This window comes from Panthera pardus, unplaced genomic scaffold, assembly GCF_024362965.1.
Source record: "Panthera pardus isolate Hobbes unplaced genomic scaffold, ASM2436296v1 HiC_scaffold_3, whole genome shotgun sequence".
NCBI lineage: Eukaryota > Metazoa > Chordata > Mammalia > Carnivora > Felidae > Panthera > Panthera pardus.
Genome location: NW_026526876.1, coordinates 27,359,226 through 27,380,811, shown reverse-complemented (window position 1 = coordinate 27,380,811; position 21,586 = coordinate 27,359,226). Strand labels below are relative to the sequence as shown.

General features: G+C 46.9%; 1 protein-coding gene and 1 long non-coding RNA gene across 6 annotated transcripts in view; one reads left to right on the top strand and one right to left on the bottom strand.

The window, feature by feature from the left end:
• The window catches only part of PECAM1 (platelet and endothelial cell adhesion molecule 1), a 74,042-nt gene extending 52,803 nt beyond the window's left edge, over nucleotides 1–21,239 (bottom strand). For 3 of the 5 annotated variants that reach the window (XM_019466509.2, XM_019466511.2, XM_019466512.2), the window contains exons 1-2: nucleotides 6,363–6,625; nucleotides 6,250–6,276 (exon numbers count right to left, since the gene is read on the bottom strand). In XM_019466509.2, coding sequence (XP_019322054.2) covers nucleotides 6,250–6,276; nucleotides 6,363–6,426 — 91 coding nt within the window. In that variant the 5' untranslated portion in view covers nucleotides 6,427–6,625. Of the gene's footprint in view, nucleotides 1–6,249; nucleotides 6,277–6,362; nucleotides 6,626–10,781; nucleotides 10,877–15,887; nucleotides 16,014–21,059 lie in introns of those variants that run through there. The other 2 variants (XM_053893332.1, XM_019466508.2) reach the window with 2 other exon arrangements.
• On the top strand, nucleotides 17,976–19,053 carry LOC109277082 (uncharacterized). Its single transcript, XR_002084992.2, has 2 exons — nucleotides 17,976–18,442; nucleotides 18,791–19,053. It is a non-coding gene; the product is annotated as an uncharacterized LOC109277082 (long non-coding RNA).
• Nucleotides 21,240–21,586: the final 347 nt, after the last annotated feature.

Below are 21,586 nucleotides of genomic sequence, written 5' to 3'. Positions count from 1 at the left end.
GGATCACTCACTCTGTGCAAAATCAGCTGCTCCCTGAGCATCCCGATAGAGAGGCCCACAGCCACATGAGTGAGCTTAAAAGCAAATCCCCTGGCCTTAAAGAAGCCCTCAGATCATTGTAATACTGAATAGCATTTTATGGGCAATCTCCTGACAGACCCTGAGCCAGAGCTCCCCAGATTCCTGACCCTCAGAAGGTGTGAGATAATAAATTGTTATCTTTTAAGTTTATTTATTTTTGAGAGAGAGAGAGAGTGCACACATGTGTGCTCATGCAAGCTGGGGAGGGGCAGAAAGAGAGGGAGAGAGAGAATCCCAAGCAGGTTCTGCACTGACAGAGCATGAACACATGAACCATGAGATCATGATCTGAGCAGAAATCAAGAGTCGACTTAACTGACTGAGCCACCCAGGTGCCCCATAAATCATTATCTCAAGCCACTAAATTCCGGGGTAATTTGTTAAGCAGTAGTACACCACTCAACTAATCTTTAAAAATCTCTGCCTGATTATTAAGATAATACTGAAAACATTGTCCTCTTTGTGAATAAACTGTCCAGGAAGAGCCAAGCTGGATTACCATGTATAGGTCTCACTATTTACGCAACAGAGTGAGTGTTCACATCTGGGCTCCCTGGGCCTCCTGAGGCTCATGGGTAGGTGGTAGGGGGTCCATGAACCACCTTTGAGTAGATGCAAGTGTGCATTTGTTCTAGAGAAAAGGATCCACGGCTTTCTTTACCGAACCATTGTGATGAAAGATTGGGGTTAGGCAGCAGCCTAAATAGGTCAGATCTTTTCAACCTGGACAGATGAAGGCTGATGGAGGGGGATCCATGGTAACAAAGTCACCACAGCCCAGATAAGGGACCATCATGCCAGATGCCCAGACCCTGAAAGAAGGGGCTGCTTCCTTGTACCTCGAGCTCCCCGTGAGCGGATGCTCATGTTTCTTGGGAAGATGAGGCATCATGACTCAGCCAGTGTCTTGGCCAACCTGGAAATGACTCAGAAATGGGGGGAGGAAAGGTGCCCCCCCATTGTAGTCAGGAAAATTACAGGGAGCCGGTTAGCAGGGAGCCCCTGATGAACTTTGGTGCTCAGCGGAGAATGCACGGACCCATCTCATCTGAATCTCAAGCATCTCCAAGTTCAGTTGGGGTCTCCTTCAGTGAAACATTTAGTGAGTACCTATGTCAGGTGCTGGGATTACAAGATGAGTAAGAAATCATCCCCTCTGTCCTAGACCATATGGGCTGATGGGGACCTAGATGACCAAAGTACAATGAATTAAGCACCAAATAAAAAAAAAAAAAAAAAAAAAGGTGGCTCTAGGGAGGCCAAGGAAAGTGTGAAGGAAGTGACCCTTGAACCAAAGCTTGAATCAGGCCAAGAACGGGTGGTGGGGTGCTCCAGGCAGGAGAACAGCATGTTCCAGGGCACAGGGGCATGAAAGGTCACATGTTTGGTATTTTCATGGTAAGGATCTTTGCTGCAAACATTTTCAACACATAACTAATTTGTCTTAAAGCCATTTGGCCATAAAAGATAAAATCACGGAAAATAAAAGAGGGACATTCATGTAAGAGGACATAACAAAACATGAAAAATGAATAACAAAATCAGAAAAACTATTATAAAAAAATAATTGAATACATTTAAAATGTGTGTAGATTCATGCCAATTCTATGTAAATAACTGATTTTATTTCGTGGATTATACCTAAGTATTTGTCTTCAAAGTCTTTCGTTCATAGTGTTATACTTCTTTTTTTTTTTTTTTTTTTTTTGCTTATTGATGGGTCTCCTCATTCTTTCTTTACTAAAGCTTCTTCCTCATTAAGAGAGGTATAGTTTTGAGGTGCCTGGCTGGCTCAGTTGGTAGAGCATCCAACTCTTTTTTTTTTTTTAATAATTTTTTTAACGTTTGTTTATTTTTGAGAGATAGCACAAGTGGGGGAGGGGCACAGAGAGAGATGGAGACACAGAATCCCAAGCAGGCTCCAGGCTCTGAGCTGTCAGCACAGAGCCAGACGCGGGGCTCGAACTCATGAACCTTGGGATCATGACCTGAGCCGAAGTAGGATGTTTAACTCACTGAGCCACCCAGATGCCCCTAGAGCATCCAATTCTTAATCTCTGGGTCATGAGTTCAAGCCCCACATTGGGTGTAAAAAAACATAAAAGAGAGAGAGAGGTATAGTTTCCAGATACTAGGATGCATATTTGTAACAGAGTTTTGTACTACACTGTGAAAGTGTATTGCCTCCTATCCTGTTGTTTGTTCTTGGAAGATTGTCACATGTCCATTGATAGCTGTTCCAAAGTTCTATGGGAAGTGTGGGTTCAAAATTCTACACGACTGTATAGACCATCATGAAGACTAAGATTTATAGAACATAAAAACAGAGCACCATGTGAATGGAGAAATGAAACCAAACTCAACCAGTTGTTAAAACCAGCTGTCAACCAATTATTTTTTTAGCCTTGCATGACAAAACTACCTTCCAGCCTAGTAGTTATGCAGCAAAAATGCTTATAGCAAAGATGTTTACAGCAAAACTACCTAGAACCAAGACATCAATGTATTCTGGGCACATACAATTACAGAAACCAGAATGTGGGGCCCGAGGGGCCAGGCAAGCTAGGTAGGAGGTGCCAGAATGGAGGGTGTTTCTTAGGGTGCTGACAAGCTGCCTAAGGGTATTTGGCGGGGGGTAGGGGGGAGGTTAGGGTGACAGAATGACATTGGAGCTTTAGAAAGATCACTATAGGTGGTGACTGGGTGGCTCAGTGAGTTAAGCATCCAACTTCAGCTCAGGTCATGATCTCACAGTTCATGAGCTCGAGCCCTGCATCGGGCTCTATGCTCATGGCTCAGAGCCTGGAACCTGCTTTGGATCCTGTGTCTCCCTCTCTCTTTCTGCCCCTCCCCTGTTCGTGCTCTGTCTCTGTCTCTCTCTCTCAAAAACAAATAAACATTAAAAAAATAAAATTTAATTAAAAAAAATAAAGTAAAAAAAAGAAAGATCACTATGGGCTGGAGGGAGAGACCAGAGGCCTATAAACATCCTGAACCATGGTTCAGGGCTGAGTGGGGGAGACTGGGATAAAAGGAAGGGAAAGGGCCAAGGCTGACCAAGGAGTACGACCACAGAGCAGGCAATGTGGAGCAAGCTGACATCTACAAAGACTGTGGTAGGGCAGGTGCAGTGAGACTGGGGGAAGGGGTAGACTTGAGAATATTCAATGGATGAGAAAGGACTTTTTTTTCTGGGGTGATGAAAATATTCTGGAACTAGACAGTGGAGATGTTTGCACCACATTATGAATGTACTGTCATTAATAATAGAGGCGGAGGGTTTGTCAGAGGGGTGGGAGAACACCAAGGAAGAGTCTAGAAGGTCAAGGAAGGAGGCTTTGTGCAAAGGCAGCAAAGGGGTCCAGAAAGGTGAGGGACGGGAGTGTTCGTGGCATTTGGTAGTACAAGGTCTTTGGTGAGTCCGTAATGAGAGGATTCTGGTGGCAGCGGGGTGTGGGGGCTAAAACCAGAGCACTAAGTGAGGGCAGGCTAAGAGCTGAGGAAGCAGAGACTGCAGTTATAAAGCAGCCTTGACAGAAATTTGAGGAAGGGAGTGGATTCATGGGGGGGGGGGGGGGGGGACACAAGATAATGAAGGGAGGTGTGTTGTTTGTGTTTTTTCTTTTTCCTAAAAACAAAAACAAAAACAAACAAACCAAAAACTACCATTTGTGTTTGTAGACTGAGGAGAAAGAGCCCGAACGGAGTGGGAAACAGAGATCCTAAAAGTGGAGTGGTGGACTAAATAAATGATAGAGCGAGGGGCACCTGGGTGGCTCAGTCGGTTGAGCGTCTGACTTCAGCTCAGGTCGTGATCTTGCATTCCGTGGGTTCGAGCCCCTTCTCGGGCTCTGTCCTGACAGCTCGGAGCCTGGAGCCTGCTCTGGATCTGTGTCTCGCTCTCTCTGCCCCTCTCCCACTTGTGCCCTGTGTGTCTCTCTCTCTCAAAAATAAAAATAAACATAAAAAAATATTTTTAAAAAAATGGTAGAGGGAGATCGGGGCGGATGAGCGGTGGGCTCAGAGCCCAGGTGGACAGGCTGGCCCCGTTCAGCCACAGGGACTGACATCTCTGAAGCAGGGAGGGAAGCTGGGAGGATGGGTGGGGAGACAGATAAGCCTGTAGACAGGGCAGGGCGGGAAGTAGAGGGAGTTCCCTGCAGACAGCAGTGTTTTCTAGGTGAAGGATGGAGCTGAGGTCATCTCCTGAGGCAGGCAGGCGGGCTGGGGCTGAGTGGGGGAGACTGGGATGAAAGGAAGGCAAAGGGCCAAGGCTGACCAAGGATTACGACCACAGAGCAGGCAATGTGGAGCAAGCGGGCGTCGTGCGTGTCAAACGTGTGGTCAGCACGGTCTTGGGTGACCTGAGGAACAGGAGACCTGGTCCTAGTCTTCACTCTGCTAACACCCAGCATTGACCACACACAAGTACCTCATGGCCCCCGAGCCTCCGTCTCCTCAAGTGTAAAACAAGGTGATAGCCTGAGGAAGCAGTGGGAGAGTCTCCCTGCTCCAAGTCCTACGGTTCTGAGGTCTTCCCTGGATACAGAGGCCTTTCTCCAGGAACCCTGGGAAGGGAGTGATACCCTCCCAGGTGAGGTAGGGAGGTGGGAGAGACTGGAGGTCCTGGGAAGCAGAAGCCCAGCAACCTGCACGTTTGCAGGGCATGGTGTGGACGAGAGCTGAGGTATGTGAACAGCAACGGACAGACAGGGGCAGTGCAGGAGCCATGATTGTGGAGGGCTAAGACCAGATACTAAACCATTGTCAGTCATTGCATGCCATGCAGGTAAGTCACTTCCTTTTATCTAATCTCATCCTCATACAGACTCTATGGGATCAATTCTCTTATCATCCCCATTCTACAGATTGGGGGAAAAAGGCTCAAAGAGGCAAAGTGAAAGTGGCCTTAAAGATCTGAGTTGGGGGGCGCCCGGGTGACTCAGTTGGTTGAGCCACTGACTTCGGCTCAGGTCATGATCTCGAAGTTTGTGAGTTCGAGCCCCGCGTCGGGCTCTGTGCTGACAGCTCAGAGCCTGGAGCCAACTTCAGATTCTGTGTCTCCCTCTCTTTCTACCCCTCCCCTGTTCATGCTCTGTGTCTCTCTGTCTCTCAATAATAAATAAACGTTAAAAAAAAATTTTTTTTTTTTTTAAAGATCTGAGTTGGGCCTCTGGCTCTAGACAGAGAGCCATATTTTACACGGTGAAAAGTTCTAGTGCCAATGCCCTGCTAACTGGCTCTCACCTGGGCGAGTTGGTTATTTCTTGGAGTCACAGAGACATCATCGGTCCATTAGGATGCTTACAAAGATCAGGGATATCCTGTCTCCATGAGTTGCCCTGGGAGTCAAATGCCCACTAGAGCACATGGACAGGAGACCAGCAGACTGGCTTTGTTAGTAGCCGCACTGGCCAATCCCAGAGCCACTGCTCCAAGCCTGGGCTCAGCAAACTAGCGTCATCCGCGCACATCATCTCCAAAGAACTATACAACTGTCTGCAATCCAGTCAACCCCGTTCTTTTGCCGAGTGACAAGGGGATCCTCTTCTGTGGGCTCTCCCTCCATTTAGCCCCCAGACCCCGTCAAGCATCTGATCTTGTCTTAAAGATTCAAAATTAGCTCTAAAGTGGATGATAAACCAGACCTCCAAGATAGGCAGAAGCAACCCCCCTTCCTGTCCACAAGCACAAAACATTACAATTATCATAGCCTCCCAGGCCGATGGGAAGTGAAATCCAGGATGTTTCAGATCATTTAGAAGAAAAGTCGTAACAACAATTTATGTTCTGTCTTCAAGAATCTAACAAATTGATTATGTCTCACTTGAACAAAAACAATGGGGCATAGGGGAGAATATGAAATTAAGAAATTTATGGTAAAACGAGTAATGAAATCACTCCTTTTTTATCACTTCCCCAATCCTCATAAATAGCAATGCACTTGTTTCTAGAGAAAATGTATGCGACTCCTAGAACACGCTGATTAGAACTTGGCTTAGAAGAAGCATTTTATTCTAAAAGCCTTCTAAAAATGCCAGAAAGAAATAGACTTTAGCTCTCAATATTTTTCTCGGTTGTTATAAACATGAAACCCAAGCAATTTGTTGTGAGTTTTAAGAATCCTGAGAAGACACAGTGAAGCTAGGTAGAAACTGTACAACTTACGGTTTTCTTGTCCTTCAAGGCCTGGACCTGGAAAAGACAGAAGAAATATGTTCATTTCCTCAGCTTTGATTCTCATGAAGTTTAAGGACTGTGGAAAGAGAATAAAAACTCACAAAGCATAAGTGCCAGCAGCACTCCGAGCCACATCTTGCCGTCTTGGGCTGTCTCCAGCTGCATCCTGAGAGCAAAGACTTCAGGCAGTTAGTTCTGCCTTTGGCCCATGCCCCTGGGGCAGAAGACACTTCCCTCGTGGCACAGATAAATCTGCCCTGTGAAAGTAGAGAAAAGCACTCTAGTAACTTCTGGCACCACAAGCAGAGACTGACTACAGTGCTGATCAGGTAATGGCTGCCATTGCTGGAAACTGGAAACAATGAAGCATGGGGCGGCCCGATATCCCCTCAGGAAATGACTGGCCTTCCTGAGGGGGCCGCTGAATGCAGACTCTTTGTTTTAAAGTTACAAGTGACATTTGCCTTAGTGCTCCTGACCCTCCTGTCTCACCTGGGTTTAGAGCCCCTTCTCACGGCAGGGTGAGAGGCTTCTTCCCTCTTTCCAACCTCTACCCAAAGGACTTCTCTCTTTGGACACCCAACAAGATCTCTTGCTTTTCCTGAGCCATTTCCCCCCCACCCCGCCACCCCAAACCCAATGGGCCTGTCTACACAGCATAAGTTTGGACCTCCTGCCTTTCCTGGCAATGCTATCGGACAGGGCTTACTTTTCCAGAAAACTGCAGGTTCACCAGACAGACCTGCCACCTTGGGGAAAGCTCAGCTTGGAACTTGCTGGACCTAGGAGGCTCTCCCTGGCTTCTGCGGTTGGTTTCAGCGTGAAGGAAGGCAGCTCTTTGCGGTATCCATGCCTTCTGGTGGCTCCCCTCCAGCCTGTGCCTTTAAACATCAGAGTATATCAGGCCACAGGGAGCTTTCTGAGACATAAATCAGGTCCTTTCACTCCCCTGCTTGAAACCTTGGAATGGCTCCCCACTGCTCTCCAGGGAAAGTCAGTTTATAATCCTCCACAATCCGGCCCTTGCTTACCTCCCCAGCCGGGTCTGTCACCCATTCTCTCCTTGCCCCTATATTCTGGTTGCTAGAATTTATAGTTCCCAGAACACATCACGTGTCTGGGCCTTTACCTTTGCCATACCCCTCCCTAGAGTACTCATCCCCTCTCCTTTTCCGACCTATTCCTACCCAGGTGTCGTAACTCAGTTTAGGTATCCACTCTTCCAGAATTCTCCTCTGTCTCTCCCACACTGAACCACCCTTTCTCCGCATCCCTGTCTGCATTCCTCACCCCCCTGGGCTTCCCTGGCTGAGACATGTTCTACAGTATGCGATAATGGCCTGTTCTCACCCACGTGGACAGGACGGCTGGCTGGCTGCATGATCGCAGGGACAGTGTCTGGTCAAAAAACATTAATAGAGTGGATGATCGGGTGAATGAAGACAAGTTAACAGTATTGTCTGAATTAGACTATTACTGCCTTGAGGTCTGAGGGCAGTGTTGTTTCTGAAATGCTACTCTCTGATACTGACACAGGGTAAATCTAAGTCAGGTTCAAACTGGGACAATGGAAACCAAAGACTTCTCTGCTGCAGGGCAAATACCAAGAAGGGATGGCTTCCAGCTAGAAAACAATTCCTCTCTCTGATCTACGGTTCAATGGAAGTGATGATAAGAGCTGTGAAAGAACAATGTAACACAACAGAACTTTTTCTATTGTGCTATTTACTTTTGTTGTTTTGTATCCTCTATCCCCCTCCCCACTGTAAACTCTCTTCTTAAGCAACCTACTGGAAACCCCCCCCCCTCCCCGCGCCCCACCCATCTACCAAATTTCTACTTGGCAAGAAAAAAAGAAACACCATGAATCCTCAAATAAAGGTTGGCTTCAAAGATAACTTTTGTATACTGTGGAGTAACCAGCTCGTGCTTCTCAAGGTGACTTTCAAGCAATGGTGATAAATGTCCCACCCGATGCCCCTAAGTTCCAAAGTAAACTTCTAAAACTTAGTCATTGTTTCATATACAATGCTAATAGTTTTAGCACACCATGAGAAAATAAAGCTTCCTTTCAAAATAAATGCCAATATTTTAGTCATTTAATGTCTATTCATTTTTGAGAGAAAGTAAGAGAGAGAGTGAGCAGGGGAGGGGCAGAGAGAGAGGGAGACAGAGGATCCGAAGCAGGCTCTTCACACAGCCCAAAGAGGGACTCAAACCCATAAACTGTGAGATCAGGACTGGAGCCGAAGTCAGACACTTAAACGACTGAGCCAGCCAGGTGACCTAAAATAAGTGTTGATAGTTTATTTTATTATTTTTTTAATTTTTATTTATTTATTTTGAGAAAGACAGAGACAACGTGAGTAAGGGAGGAGGAGAGAGAGGGAGAGAGAATCCCAGGCAGTTTCCACATGTCAGCTCAGAGCCCGACATGGGGCTTGAACCCACGAACACGTGAGTGAGATCATGACCTGAGCCGAAACTGAGAGTCGGATGCTTAATTGACTGAGCCAGGCAGGTGCCCCAATACTTTAAAAGAAAAGCAGAAAAAACTATATCCCCCAACTCACACCATGTACCAGAATAAATTCCAAATGGACTGACCCTCTGAAGGTATGAACAAAACCGTAGAAGATCTAGAAGAAAACGTGAAAGAATTCCTCATGACCTCAAAATGGCAAAGGCTGGTTCAAGTAGGACTTAAAATCCAGAAGTTATAAAATAAGACTGACAAATTATACTCCATGAAAAAAAAAAGTTCTACTTTGCCCCCCCCCCCCCCAAAAAAGGTCAGTCAAGAGAAAAAATACAAACTGGAAAAAATATTTGCAATTCACATCATCGACAAAGAGCTAACCTCTCTAATACATAAATGAACATGTAATCTCTCTAATATCCACCCCACAGGCACCATTCCTCATTGCAAACACCTGCTTTCTGTCACTATAGGTTAGTTTGTATTCTTAGAATTTTATAAAAATGGAATCATACAGTATGTAATATGTGGGGGGGGTGTCTATCTTCTCTTATCAGCATAGTCAATTATTAATTTCTTCTTATTGCCAAGTAGTATTCCACTGCATGAATATATCAGTTTTTTTTTAATCATTATTTATCAATGCACATTTGAGTTGTTTCCAATTCTGAGCTCATAGAGAGCTGCTATGAACCTGCTTTTGTACAGACACACACTTTGATTTCTCTTGGGCAAACACCCAGGAGTAGAATGCCTGGGTTGTATGCTAGGCATATGTTTCAACATTTTAAGAAACTGCCACACTGTTCTCCCAAGTGGCTATATACTATTTTACATTCCCACCAGTGAGGTATGAGAGTTCCACTTGTTCCCTATCTGTTACCAACTCCGGTCCTTGGGCTCTCCAAGGAACAGAGATTTTCTAGAGGCCATACTAGAAGTTCCGGTTTATGCCGGATCTAGAGGGAGACAGCACAGAGGAAAGGGTCTTCATGCTGGGTTCTCTGAACAAAGGCTGGGGAAAGTTTTTAAAGAGGCTGAGGCAGGGAAGGAGTGCGGTGCAACAGGTAAAGGTGGGGAGAGATACAGGAAGTTGGGCGCACAGGTGCAGTGGACAGAACGTGCTTTGTCATGCATGGCACATCTCAATGGCATGTTAAATCTCCACCAGGCTTGATTTTTAGTATTATAATGAGGGGCAAAGTCGGTGACAGTTCAGTGCCAGGGGCCCCAACCCTAGCGCAGGACTGGTTTGGTTCAGTCTTCACCAGTCTTGGTAGGGGAGTCCCTCCTTTGGGAGGCAGCCTCTTTCCGCATTCCTGCAAGATATGCTAGTAGGAGGCACTGGGTTTCAGTTATAAGGAACGCTGGATTTTGTGGTCTGGGTTGAGGGCACTGGAGTCCAATCGCTGCTCTGTCTCAATTTGGGCTATTCTAGGCCCTTTGTCCTTCCCTGTGCATTTTAAAATCAATTTCTCCGGGCACCTTTGTGGCTCAGTCGTTAAGCCTCTGACTTCGGCTCAGGTCATGATCTCACACTTGGTGAGTTCAAGTCCTGCATCAGGCTCTGTGGTGACAGTGCAGAGCCTGCTTAGGATTCTCTCTGCCTCTCTGTCTGCCTCTCCCCCATTTGTGCTCTCTCTCAAAATAAATAAATCCTTAAAAAAATAAAATCAGGGGCACCTGGGTGGCTCAGTCGATTAAGCTTCCGACTTCAGCTCAGGTCATGATCTCACAGCTCATGGGTTCGAGCTCCGCATCGGGCTCTGTGCTGATAGCTCAGAGCCTGGAGCCTGCTTCGGATTCTGGGTCTCCCTCTCTCTCTGCCTTTCCTCTGCTTGCTTTCTGTCTCTTTCTCAACACAAATAAACATTAAAGACTTAAAAAAATTTTTTTTAATAAAAAAATAAAATCAACTTTTTGATCTCTGTCTAAAAAAGGCCTTCTGTGATTTTGACTGGAAGGTATTGAACCTGTAAAGCATTGTGGGGAGAAGTGACCTTTTAGTCTTAGAGTATTCTGGCCCACAGACATAGCATACCTCTTGACAAACAGCAATGTTGTTGTAGTTTCCGGTGTGCTTTTCTTTAGAAACCTCGTGTCTTTTTTAGTTTTAAAGTCATGTAAATGTATTACCTATTAAAAATCAAACTAAGAAATTAAAGTCTAAAATAAAAGCTGTGCCTCGGGTGCTGGACATTATTTGGAATGACTGTTGTCCCCACCACCCCGGCCCAGACAATACTACAGGGTGACTTGTGTTGAGGCCCCCCGGGAGCCAAGTCAACATGAGGCTGATCCTTCACAGGAGAGCCTCCCCACCCCCACTCACTATGGGTCTGCCTCCCTCTTAGTCTCTTTCTATGGGACCCACTCTTTCTAGTTATCCCAGCAATCTCTTCCTCCTCTCTTCCCCCAGCTATGATGTCAGAACTGGACTGTATACTCTCCTTCATTTATTTTATCCATCGAAAAGATGATCAGGCTCCTTATTCTTTATTCGTACAGTCTGAATGTCTTATTCAAAATTAAAAATATATAAATGGAATGTTTTCTAGTTCCGCTTTTTAAAACTCATCAATTAAGGGGTGCCTGGGTGGCTCAGTCAGTTAAGCATCAGACTTCGGCTTGGGTCATGAGCTCACAGTTCGTGCATTCAAGCCCCACGTTGGGCTCTCTGCTGTCAGCACGGAGCCTGTGTCAGATCCTCTGTCCCCCTCTTCCTCTGCCCGTCTCCTGCTTGCAAGCTCTCTCTCTCTCAAAAATAAACATAAAAAAAATAGTTCAGTGGCTTTTTATATGTGTGTGGCCCTCACGTATCTCTCCCTTTCTAGCTCTTTGTCCTCAGTGGACTCCATAATCAAAAAAAAAAAAAAAAAAAAAAGTTCCAGAAACTATTTAGCTGTTTGGTAACTAATTAAGAAACTATTTTCTCCTTACAGTGCTGTTCCCTTCTTCCTCTTTTCGGTAAAGGGAATTGAAGGAGAACAGAGTGGTTTCTACATGCTGTGCGTCTGCCCAAATACCAGGAAAATCACACAAAATGTGTAACACAGCAATTCATTAACCACATGGAAAAAACTGCCTGCTGTAATAAGGAAAAAAAAACAAAACAAAACAACAACTCAGGAAGTGCTTCTTCTGAAAAGCTAGGAGCGGTGTTGGGTAAGAAGGGGGGTGGGGGCGGGAGAGATGGGGGAGGGGCAGAGAGAGATAGAGAATCCCAAGCAGGCTCTGCACTGTGAAAGCAGAACCTGATGCAGGGCTCGATCTCACAAACCGTTGAGACCATGACCTGAGCTGAAATCGAGAGTTGGATGCTTAACTGGTTGAGCCACCAGGCGCCCCAATAAACATTTAATAAAAACTAATAATAAAATAAAAAGGGTAAAACCAAAATTAAAAAAAAAAGACAGACATTAATAAATGTTGGTGCGGATGGAGATACTAGAACCCCCCCCTCAGACATTGCTGGTGGGATTGTAAAATGATACATCCACGTTGGAAAAGCTTAAAAACTAGAATTGCCATATCATCCAGGAGCAATTCCATTCTTAGGTATATACACCCAAAGGAAATGAAAACACGCTTACACAAATACTTGTATGTGAACGTTTACAGCAGCATTACGAATAATACCCAAAAGGCAGGAGGAACTCAAATGTCTATCAACTGACGAATGGATAAATAAAAGTGATGTATCCATACAATAGAATATTATTTGGCAGAAAAAAGAATGAAGGATTGATACCTGCTACAGTATGGATGAACCTTGAAAACGTCATGGTAAGTGAAAGAAACCAAACATGAAAGGCCACATGTATATGATTCTATTTATATGAAATGTCCAAAGTAGGCAAATCTATAGTAGAGAGAAGTAGCTTAGTAGTTTCCTAAGGCGGGGGAGTGAAGGGAAATAAGAGTGACTCTGAATGGGTATGAGGGTTCTTCGTAGGAGGGATTACAAAGTTCTCAAAGGTGGGGCACCTGGGTGGTTCAGCTGGTTAAGCATCCAAGTCTTAGTCTCTGCTCAGGTCTTGATCTCAGGGTTGTGAGTTCAAGCCCCGCATTGGGCTCTGTGCCGGACGTGAAGCCTACTTAAAAAAATAAGTTCTAAAAGTTGAGTGCAATGATAGTTGCACAATTCTGTCAATAGACTAAAGACCACTGAATTGTACACTATAAACAGTTAAATGGTATGGTGTGTGAAATACATCTCCACAAACTGTTATTTTTTACAAAGTTTTATCTAATGTTTATTTATTTGAGAGAGAGAGAGAGTGCAAGCAGGGAAAGGGCAGAGAGAGGGGGAGACACAGAATCCGAAGTAGGCTCGAGGCTCTGGGCTGTTGGCACAGAGCCTGACGCGGGGCTCGAACTCACAAACCGCGAGATCATGACCTGAGCCAAAGTCAGACGCTTGGCTGACTGAGCCACCCAGGTGTCCCTGTGTGAGCCTCAGGAGGTGTCGCCCCTATTAGGCTGTCAGCTCTGTGAGGACAGACGTGGGTCTGTTGGGCTCACTGCAGTGTCCCTGCAGTCAACACAATGCCTGTGATGTAGGAGGCCCTGCGTACATATTTGCTAAATGAGGGAATGTGCTGGAAGGGCAGATGGGTTGTAAAGAGTCATCATGTACGATGGCGATGCACGGGCCACAGGAGCGGATTTGCTCTCCATGGCTGGCCTCAGGCTGACCTAGACTAAGTGGAAGCTGATAGAAAGCCAGCGTCTGCCCCTAGCCCGATGAGGCAAGATGCAGCCCTGAGCGGGGTGCAGGCCCAAGGCCCCAATGGAGGAGACCAGGGCCTGAGGAGCCCATCGGAGTGAAGGAGGAAGCGTGTGTGTGTGTGTGGGGGGGGGGGGGGGTGGTTTGAAGGGTCTGCATGCTCTTGTGTGAGTGGTGGTTTGGGTTGGAAATGAGCTGGGCCAGGCATCCTGAGAGGCCGCCCTGGTAGGGCTGATCCGATTTAGCAAATAAAAATGCCTGACCCCGACTTACATCTGAATTTCACAAGAGCAACAAGTCATTTTGTAATAGAAGTACGTCCCACATATTGCACAGGACAGACTAGAAAATGATTTGGGCTATCTGAAATTCAGATGTACCTGGGCATCCGGCATTTTACCTGACAACCGTCACTCGGGACCCCCTCTGTTTCAGGAACACTTATGCCAAACCAGAGTCAGGTGCAGAAATGCTAGAACGTTCAGGGGGCTGAAGCAGTGAAGTTTCCCATGGGTTTCTTTGTCAGGTTATTGAAGGGACATGAGGGAAAACAGGCACTAAGTGGGGCTGCAGATGGGAGGGAGGGTCAGAAATGCTCTGCTCCAGGCCCGGCCCAGGACCAGGAGGGCAGTGTCTTCTAGGAGTCCCCACCTAATGAAACAGCAAAGATGTGCCTGCAGAGGGATGGCCTCATCCCAAGTGGGCACCCTGCTAAACATCAGGAAAGACAAAGTCCTGGCCTTGCCCTCGAGGGGTCGGGAGGCTGATTTATCAACAGACGGTTCAACAAAGAGTCAGGCGTGCTGGGAGAAGCTCCCCGCAGAAGACAGAAAATGAGGTGGCCAGAGGTGGTCTTCCCTGGATATTTCTCTCTGGTTTTCCCCATCAGTCTAAGCGGAAAAACGATATCTACTTCTACAACCAGGGTCTTTATACATCTTCTTGACAATTGACTATTCTCGGACTCCTTCTTCCCAGTTTTGAATCATCCACAGAGAGAATCCCGAGCAGGCTCCTCACTGTCAGTGCAGAGCCCGACGCGGGGCTTCATCCTGATCATGACCTGAACCGACATCAAGAGTCAGACGCTCCACCAACTGAGCCACCCAGGTGCCCCTGGATCATCCACAGATTTTATCAGAAGGTCAGCAGGGTTCTCATCCAAGTCATTAATAAAAATACTCAGTAGGGGAGTGAAGATACAACCCTACAGCACTCTACAGATTTGCCCCAGGCTGATCCTAATCAAAATTCTTTTGATATAAATGTTCAGCAAGCTACAAATCCCCTTCCTCTGCCGTCATGTATCCCACCCATCTCCATGAGGACGTGAGGCTTCCTCAGGACGATATCATAGGTGCCTTGATCAAATCCAGAAGTACTAGCAAACTATAGCTCCATTAGAGGGTGATCACTCTCAATACCGTCCAGGCAGCAGTGGTAACAATAACAATAATAAATAAGAGAATATTTTTTTTTTGTCTTCACTCTCCTTTGTTGTCCTTTCTATCCAAGACGCAGTAAACTTCACTAAAATAAGAGGAAACCCTAATCGGTTTATCTTAAGTTCAAGGAAAAATTACCCTGCCAGGAACAACTCTTGGGGAGTGTGCGCGGGGCAGGGGTGGGGTGGTGGCAGGGCAGGGGGGGGGAATGGTCATGGTTTATCTAGAGATCAGTAAAACAAATTTTAGATACAAAGAGTGACTTCGGTTTAAAGTACAGGCAGTTTCCAGCTTATCATCAGGTTTTGATCCAGAAGTTTGTTTTCAAGTTGGCTGTTGAGCAAATACAAAATGTACTCGAAAAGCAGTCTGACAAACACTGATTAGGTTCCCTGCTCAACCCCAACAAGCCCTTTACCGGCAGTGAGGCTGAGATTATAACTGAGCCCCAAGTTTCTTCGGGCTCCCAGCTCTGAGCCCCTTCCTATCAGGGGGAGGTCTGGGCAGTTTCCCTCCTCTGCACGTGGGACTCAGCAGGCAGCTGCCTGTATGCAGGGATTATTTTTAAGCCCACTGTCTATAACTTAAGGACATTTTTCATGGCGCGTAGTCCCCTCTTTTGGGGGACTTTCCAGCAGGAACGGTGTCCCCATTCCTCATGTCACCCCATCAGTGTCTGTAGATTCCCATCTCGATGGGTGCCAGAGCCTCATTTTGCCTGGGGACAGGTGGCAGCCATTTCTCCAAACTGTCTTCTTAAACCCACAGCATTAGGCTCTAGAAATCCACCCTTCTCCTAATATTTTACTACTAGAGATTGAAGAGAAGTAGCAGAAAACACAGAAGGTGAGAGATAGGAATGTTGGCTGACGGCTGCTGTTCACAAGCATCCCTTTACAGTTTGTTCTCTGTACACATAGGCTCTGGGATCTAAGAGAGAAAAGCACTTAGAAATAGTTAAAACATTACCAACCGGGGTGGCTCCCAGTCCAGTGAGCATGTGTTGCTTCGTCCTTTCTCATGGGGCCGGCAGAAGTGTAGGTCGGCTTCTTATGACCAACCATCACCTCGGTCTGAACAGGAAATCTGGTTGGGGGAGCTGCGGAGAAAGCAGAAGGGGAACGATGTGAACTGAGCCACAAGGATGTTCTCAGTTCTCAGCAGATCCCTCCATCGCCTGCTTTGACAGGAACTAGTAGCTCCCGCTAACACATTGCCTCTTAGAGGTTTCCCCTCTCCACTGTTTTGGCCAGGCAGGTTTGTGCTATCCCTGGGCTGGGCCTCCCCGTGTTGCAGGTGTAAGGGCAACCTTGTTCTCTTCCAGTATCTAACCTGAAACCCCCAAAATGGCCTGAGTTTAAAAGGTGGGGGAGAGGGGCGCCTGGGTGGCTCAGTCGGTTGAGCGTCCGACTTCGGCTCAGGTCATGATCTCACGGTTCGTGGGTTCCAGCCCCGCGTCGGGCTCTGTGCTAACAGCATAGAGCCTGGAGCCTGCTTCGAATTCTGTGTCTCCCACTCTCTCTGCTCCTCCCCTGCTCATGCTCTGTCTCTCTCTCTCCTTCAAAAACAAAAACAAAGAAGGTGGGGGAGATAGGGAATCCTAAAACCATAGATGACAGGGGCCGTGACATCTACCCTCCATAAAGCTCCAGCAGATTATTTCTTAGGTATGTAAAAACTTCATGTTGTGTCTATGCATCCCCTACAATCTTTTCCTAGTGAGTTATGATGGCTCACACTTCAATCAAGAAGTGTATAGAGCTTCAATAAAGTCCTTGTTGAAATAAATGAAATTAGGGAGAGGGCCCAGACCTCAGCTGTTGAGAGTTCAGGGAAGGGTGGAGGATGGGGAGTCTGGGCCAGGCCTGATAGAGCCGCCTGTGAAGGTCACGCCCCGGAAGGGTCAGGCCAGGTGTTAAGGGCTAGACGCGGCCTGGGTCATGAAGTAGGCAGAACAGGAGGAGTGCCCAGTGCAAGGACCGACAACAGACAGGTGCAGATCCCATCAGAACTCTTACAGGAGTCGGCAGAGAGCACTTGCGGCTTCCAGGCAAGAGCTGGAGATGCCCAGAAACCGACAAGGCTCTTCTAAAAATAAGTCATGACAGTTGCACCTGGTTTCTCTTGTTGTCAGGGTCACTAGATTGTCAAAACCATAAAATCCTGTAGGTACAGGGCTCCTCGATTTTAGCAAGACATCTAGCCGGGTCTGTCCCGAAGCCCTTGTGGAGAAGTATGTGCAATCTGCGACTTGTGGGACAATTAAATCAGGAGAGTTTTTAATCAGGAGCGTCTGGGCGGCTCAGTCAGTTAAGCGGCCAACTTATCGGCTCCGGCCATAATCTCACAGTTCTGGGTTCGAGCCCCGAATCGGGCTCTGTGCTGACAGCTCAGAGCCTGGAGCCTGCTTCGGATTCTGTGTCTCCTTCTCTCTCTGCCCCTCCCTCGTTCATGCTCTGTCACTCTCTCTCTCTCTCTCTCTCTCAAGAATAAACATTAAAAAAAATTAAAAACAAAGTTAAACTTCTGACCTTAGTTTCCAGAGACCAGTGAAGCAGGCTCCAGGCTCTGAGCTGTAGGCACAGAGCCCGAAGCAGGGCTTGAGCCCATGAACCGTGAGATCATGACCTGAGCCAAAGTCGGACGTTCGACTCACTGAGCCACCCAGGCGCCCCTGGGAAGGTTTTTAAAGACAGCTGAGGGAGGGAGGGCATGTTTCTAGAGGGCTGTGGAGTAACCTCTGGGCCAACATTGGGCAACACAGCCTCCAGCAAGAAAGCAAGTGTGCAGGCCAGTTCCCCGGGGACTCCAGCGGCCATGTAAGCCACTCTCCTCTCCAGGGGGAACGTGTACCTGTTGAACATCTCTTCATCTTACTGATAAATAAGCTACTAAGAAGGCAAATATTTGTCAAAACCAACACCTGGTGGGTCAGAGCAGTGTTCCTGCTGATTGCCAAAGTTAAACACAAAGAGAAAGGAAAGAAGAAAGCTGTTGTCATTGTGAACGTGGTTAAGTGGCCTCTGTTGATTGTGGCGGGGGAGGGGGGTAGTCACAGTTCTGGCTGGATGCTAGGAAGGGCCATGCAACAATGAACATGCATCTGTGTCCTCATTGTAGAAACTTGAGCAGATCTGTCTGACCACTCAAACAGCAAGCAGGACAGGAACAAAAGCAAAAACAAAATGTAGCCCAAGAGCTCAAGTCTCATGTGAAGCCAGCAAGGGTGGCAGAATGACAAAAGTTCTGGATGTGCCACACAAAACTCAAGAAGAAAGGAGCCCATCTGGGAGTGAGAGAGGCAGAGCAAGACTGATTGGTTGACTTTGAGAGGGCCGGCCTGGACTTGATTTTGAGGGAAAGGCCTCGGTACTGGGGCTTTCTCTGGGAAGTGGGATTCTCCCCTCTAAGTCCCCTTCAAACAACCTCCAGTGAAGCCCTGCCTTATTTTAAATTGACTTAGAGAGGGGTTTCTGCTAATTGACTTGGAGAGGGGTTTTTCAGGAGACAAACAAGACTCTCAGAGAGGTTAGTACGCTTGCCCAAGGTCCCACAGTCAGTTTCAGTGGTAAAGTCTGTTGGAGTGTTGGATGCCTGACTCCAAGGCCTGAACTCCTTGTACAAATTGCCTCTAGAAGAAAAGCATTTCAGGGGTGCCTGGGGTGGCTCAGTGGGTTAAGCGTCCAATTTCGGCTCAGGTCATGATCTCACGGTTCATGGGTTCAAGCCCTGAGTTGGGCTTTGTGCTGACAGCTCAGAGCCTGGAGCCTGCTTTGGATTCTGTGTCTCCCTCTCTCCCTGCCCCTCCCCTGCTCGCACTCTGTCTCTCTCTCTCTCAAAAATAAATAAATGTTGAAAGACATTTTTTTTTTTTAGTTTTAAAAAATCAAAAGAAGAAGAAAGAGGAGGAAGAGGAGGAGGAAGAGGAGGAGGAAGAGGAGAAGAAGGAGAAGAAGAAGAAGAAAAACATTTCAGGACTTCTTGAAATGCCCCACAATAGGAAAATCTTCAGCTTTGAACAAATACCAAAGAGGTCAGAGTGTGAAAAAGGTGAAGAACACAGAGTATAAAATATTTATTTACCAAGGTTATTCTAGGATGTAATCCTTCAATTTGTTCTATACAACTGTCTTGCTGTTTCCTGTTTCTTTATAACTTCACTACCCCATTAAACAAAATTAAAATAAATAGATGCATACAAATAAAAAAGGCAGCCAAGTTAGGGTATGAGAATATGCACAGGAAACAGTGCTAATAGACAGACATGAGATTCATGTGATTTAGGACCAAGCTGGGAGCCTGTGTAAACATTTCTAATATTGAGAATGTGAGAACACATGGGGCTTTCTAAATGGATCCCTCACAAACCTCAATGATCTGCTTTAATTAGAGCTGTTTACTTTTTTAATGTTTATTTATTTATTTTTAATTTTTTTTAATGTTTATTTATTTTTGACAGAGAGACAGAGAGACAGAGCATGAGCAGGGGAGGGGCAAAGAGAGAGAGGGAGACCCAGAATCCGAAACAGGCTCCAGGCTCCGAGCTGTCAGCACAGAGCCCGATGCAGGGCTTGAACTCACAGACTGCGAGATCATGACCTGAGCCAAAGTCAGACGCTCAACCGACTGAGCCACCCAGGCACCCCAAATGTTTATTTATTTTGAGAGAGAGAGCGCATGCATGCGCCAGCATGAGCTGGGGAGGGGCAGAGAGAGAGGGAGAGAGAGTCCCAAGCTAGATCTCAGGAACCATGAGATCTAATGAGAGCTGTTTAAAAAAGACACCAATTTTCCCAGAGAAATAAAAAGCATGTTGGACACCTGGGTGACTCAATTAAGTGTCTGACTCTTGATTTCAGCTCAGGTCATGATCTCTCAGATGTGAGATCAATTCCTGCATCAGGCTCCTCCCTGGGCATGAAGCCTGGGCATGGGGTTCTCTCTCTTCCTCTCTCTCTGTCTCTCCCCAGCTGGTGTTCTCTTTCTCTCTCTTTCAAAAAAAAAAAAAAAAGCATGTGTTCACACAAATATCTGTACATGAATGTGCACAGCAGCTGTGCTGGAATTATTTATAATTCCAACTTTTCCAAAAAAAGCTGGAATTAGCCCAGATGTCCTTCAATGGGTGAATGGTTAAGCAGCGGTATATCCATACTATGGAATATTCTTCAGCAATAAAAAGGAACAAACTATTAACGACAAACTGAGCAAATCTCCAGGAAAATATGCTATGGCCTTCCACCCTCCAGTTCTCCTGGGTCTTGTGTGGAGTGACGCCAGGTGGTGACAGGGAAGCTGAGCATTACGTGAAAACCTTCCATTTCTTTCTTTTTTTTTTTTTTTAAGTTTAATTATTCATTTTGAGACAGAGACAGTGCGAGTGGGGGAGGGGCAGAGAAAGGGAGCATCCCAAGCAGGCTCCGCTCAGGGTTTGAACCCACAAAACCTTGAGATGATGACCTGAGCTGAAAGCAAGAGTTGGAGGCTTCACTGACTGAGCCACCCAGGTGCCCCGAGGGTCCTCCATTTCTGCTGGTCCCACCGGCACAGAGCAAATCAGGGAGAACCCGAATGCTCTCCTCCAAGAGGCTCCTTTTCTTGTACTAAAAGGAAGAGGTGATCTGAGCTGCTTCTGAAGGCATGTGGCAAGACCACGTCTGTTACCATCTTCTCCCTAATGCTGGGGCCCTCCTGGGATCTAGGGGTCCAGGCCACTCCACTGACAAAAATAAAACATGAATGTTCACACTGCTACTTCCAACCTGGAAAAAACTCGGAAATCTTCTCCCAGGGTGACAAGGAACAAACATGTTCCAAATAATGGGACATTCTAGGTGGAAAGTGAACAGAAACATTTTGAGACCTAGGAAAGATCGTGGATGTTCGAGGAGGGAAAGCTGGGGGGGGGGGGGTTGAGCATTATTCTAGAGATGCACTAAAATGCCCCAGCTCCTAAGTGGGATGTCTCCCTCCCAGATAATTTCATGATCAGTTGCACCAGAAAATTATCCTCACATGGACCTCTGGAACAGTGAAAGGATAAATGTAAGGTGTCCTTAGTCTCTTCCTCCCCCATAGATGAGGCCAAAATGCCATCCCTTAAGCTGGCTTACAGAGACGGCCCCTGAGGTTGGCCACGACTTACCTGGGCAGCCACAGAAGGGCCTGATGAGCCTGACAGTGTCTCAAGAACTCCTTCCTGGCCAGGGAGCTTCCTTCACTGTCTCTGGGGTCCCCACTCATCACCTGCCCTTTGTCCTCACATCAAGAACCTGGCACAGTGTGTGTGATACCAGGGCCAGGGTGCTCTGAGCCAGGTGCTGGCTTCTGAAGAATGGCCTGAGTGCTGGGCCCACCCCAGCAGAGCCAGCTGTCACCAAGCACCAGGTGACAACCCCTGAAACTCACGTAAATGTGGAAGTGATGACACAGGGTGCCTGCCCTCTAAATACCAATCACCCAGGCATTTGCCTCTCCCCCCTCCCCCCCTCCGCATCTGCCCTCCATCTGCAAAGCCTTACACTCCAAGAACAGATTGCTCTTGGGGGTGGGGGGTCTCCGCGAGTGGGTAGGCACTTGCCGTGGAAGAGACCCTGCGCTGCCCATAGATCACATCTGCCTGGCCACACAAAGGGACTTTGAGTTTAAGTCTTCTGCCGTTAACACAATACT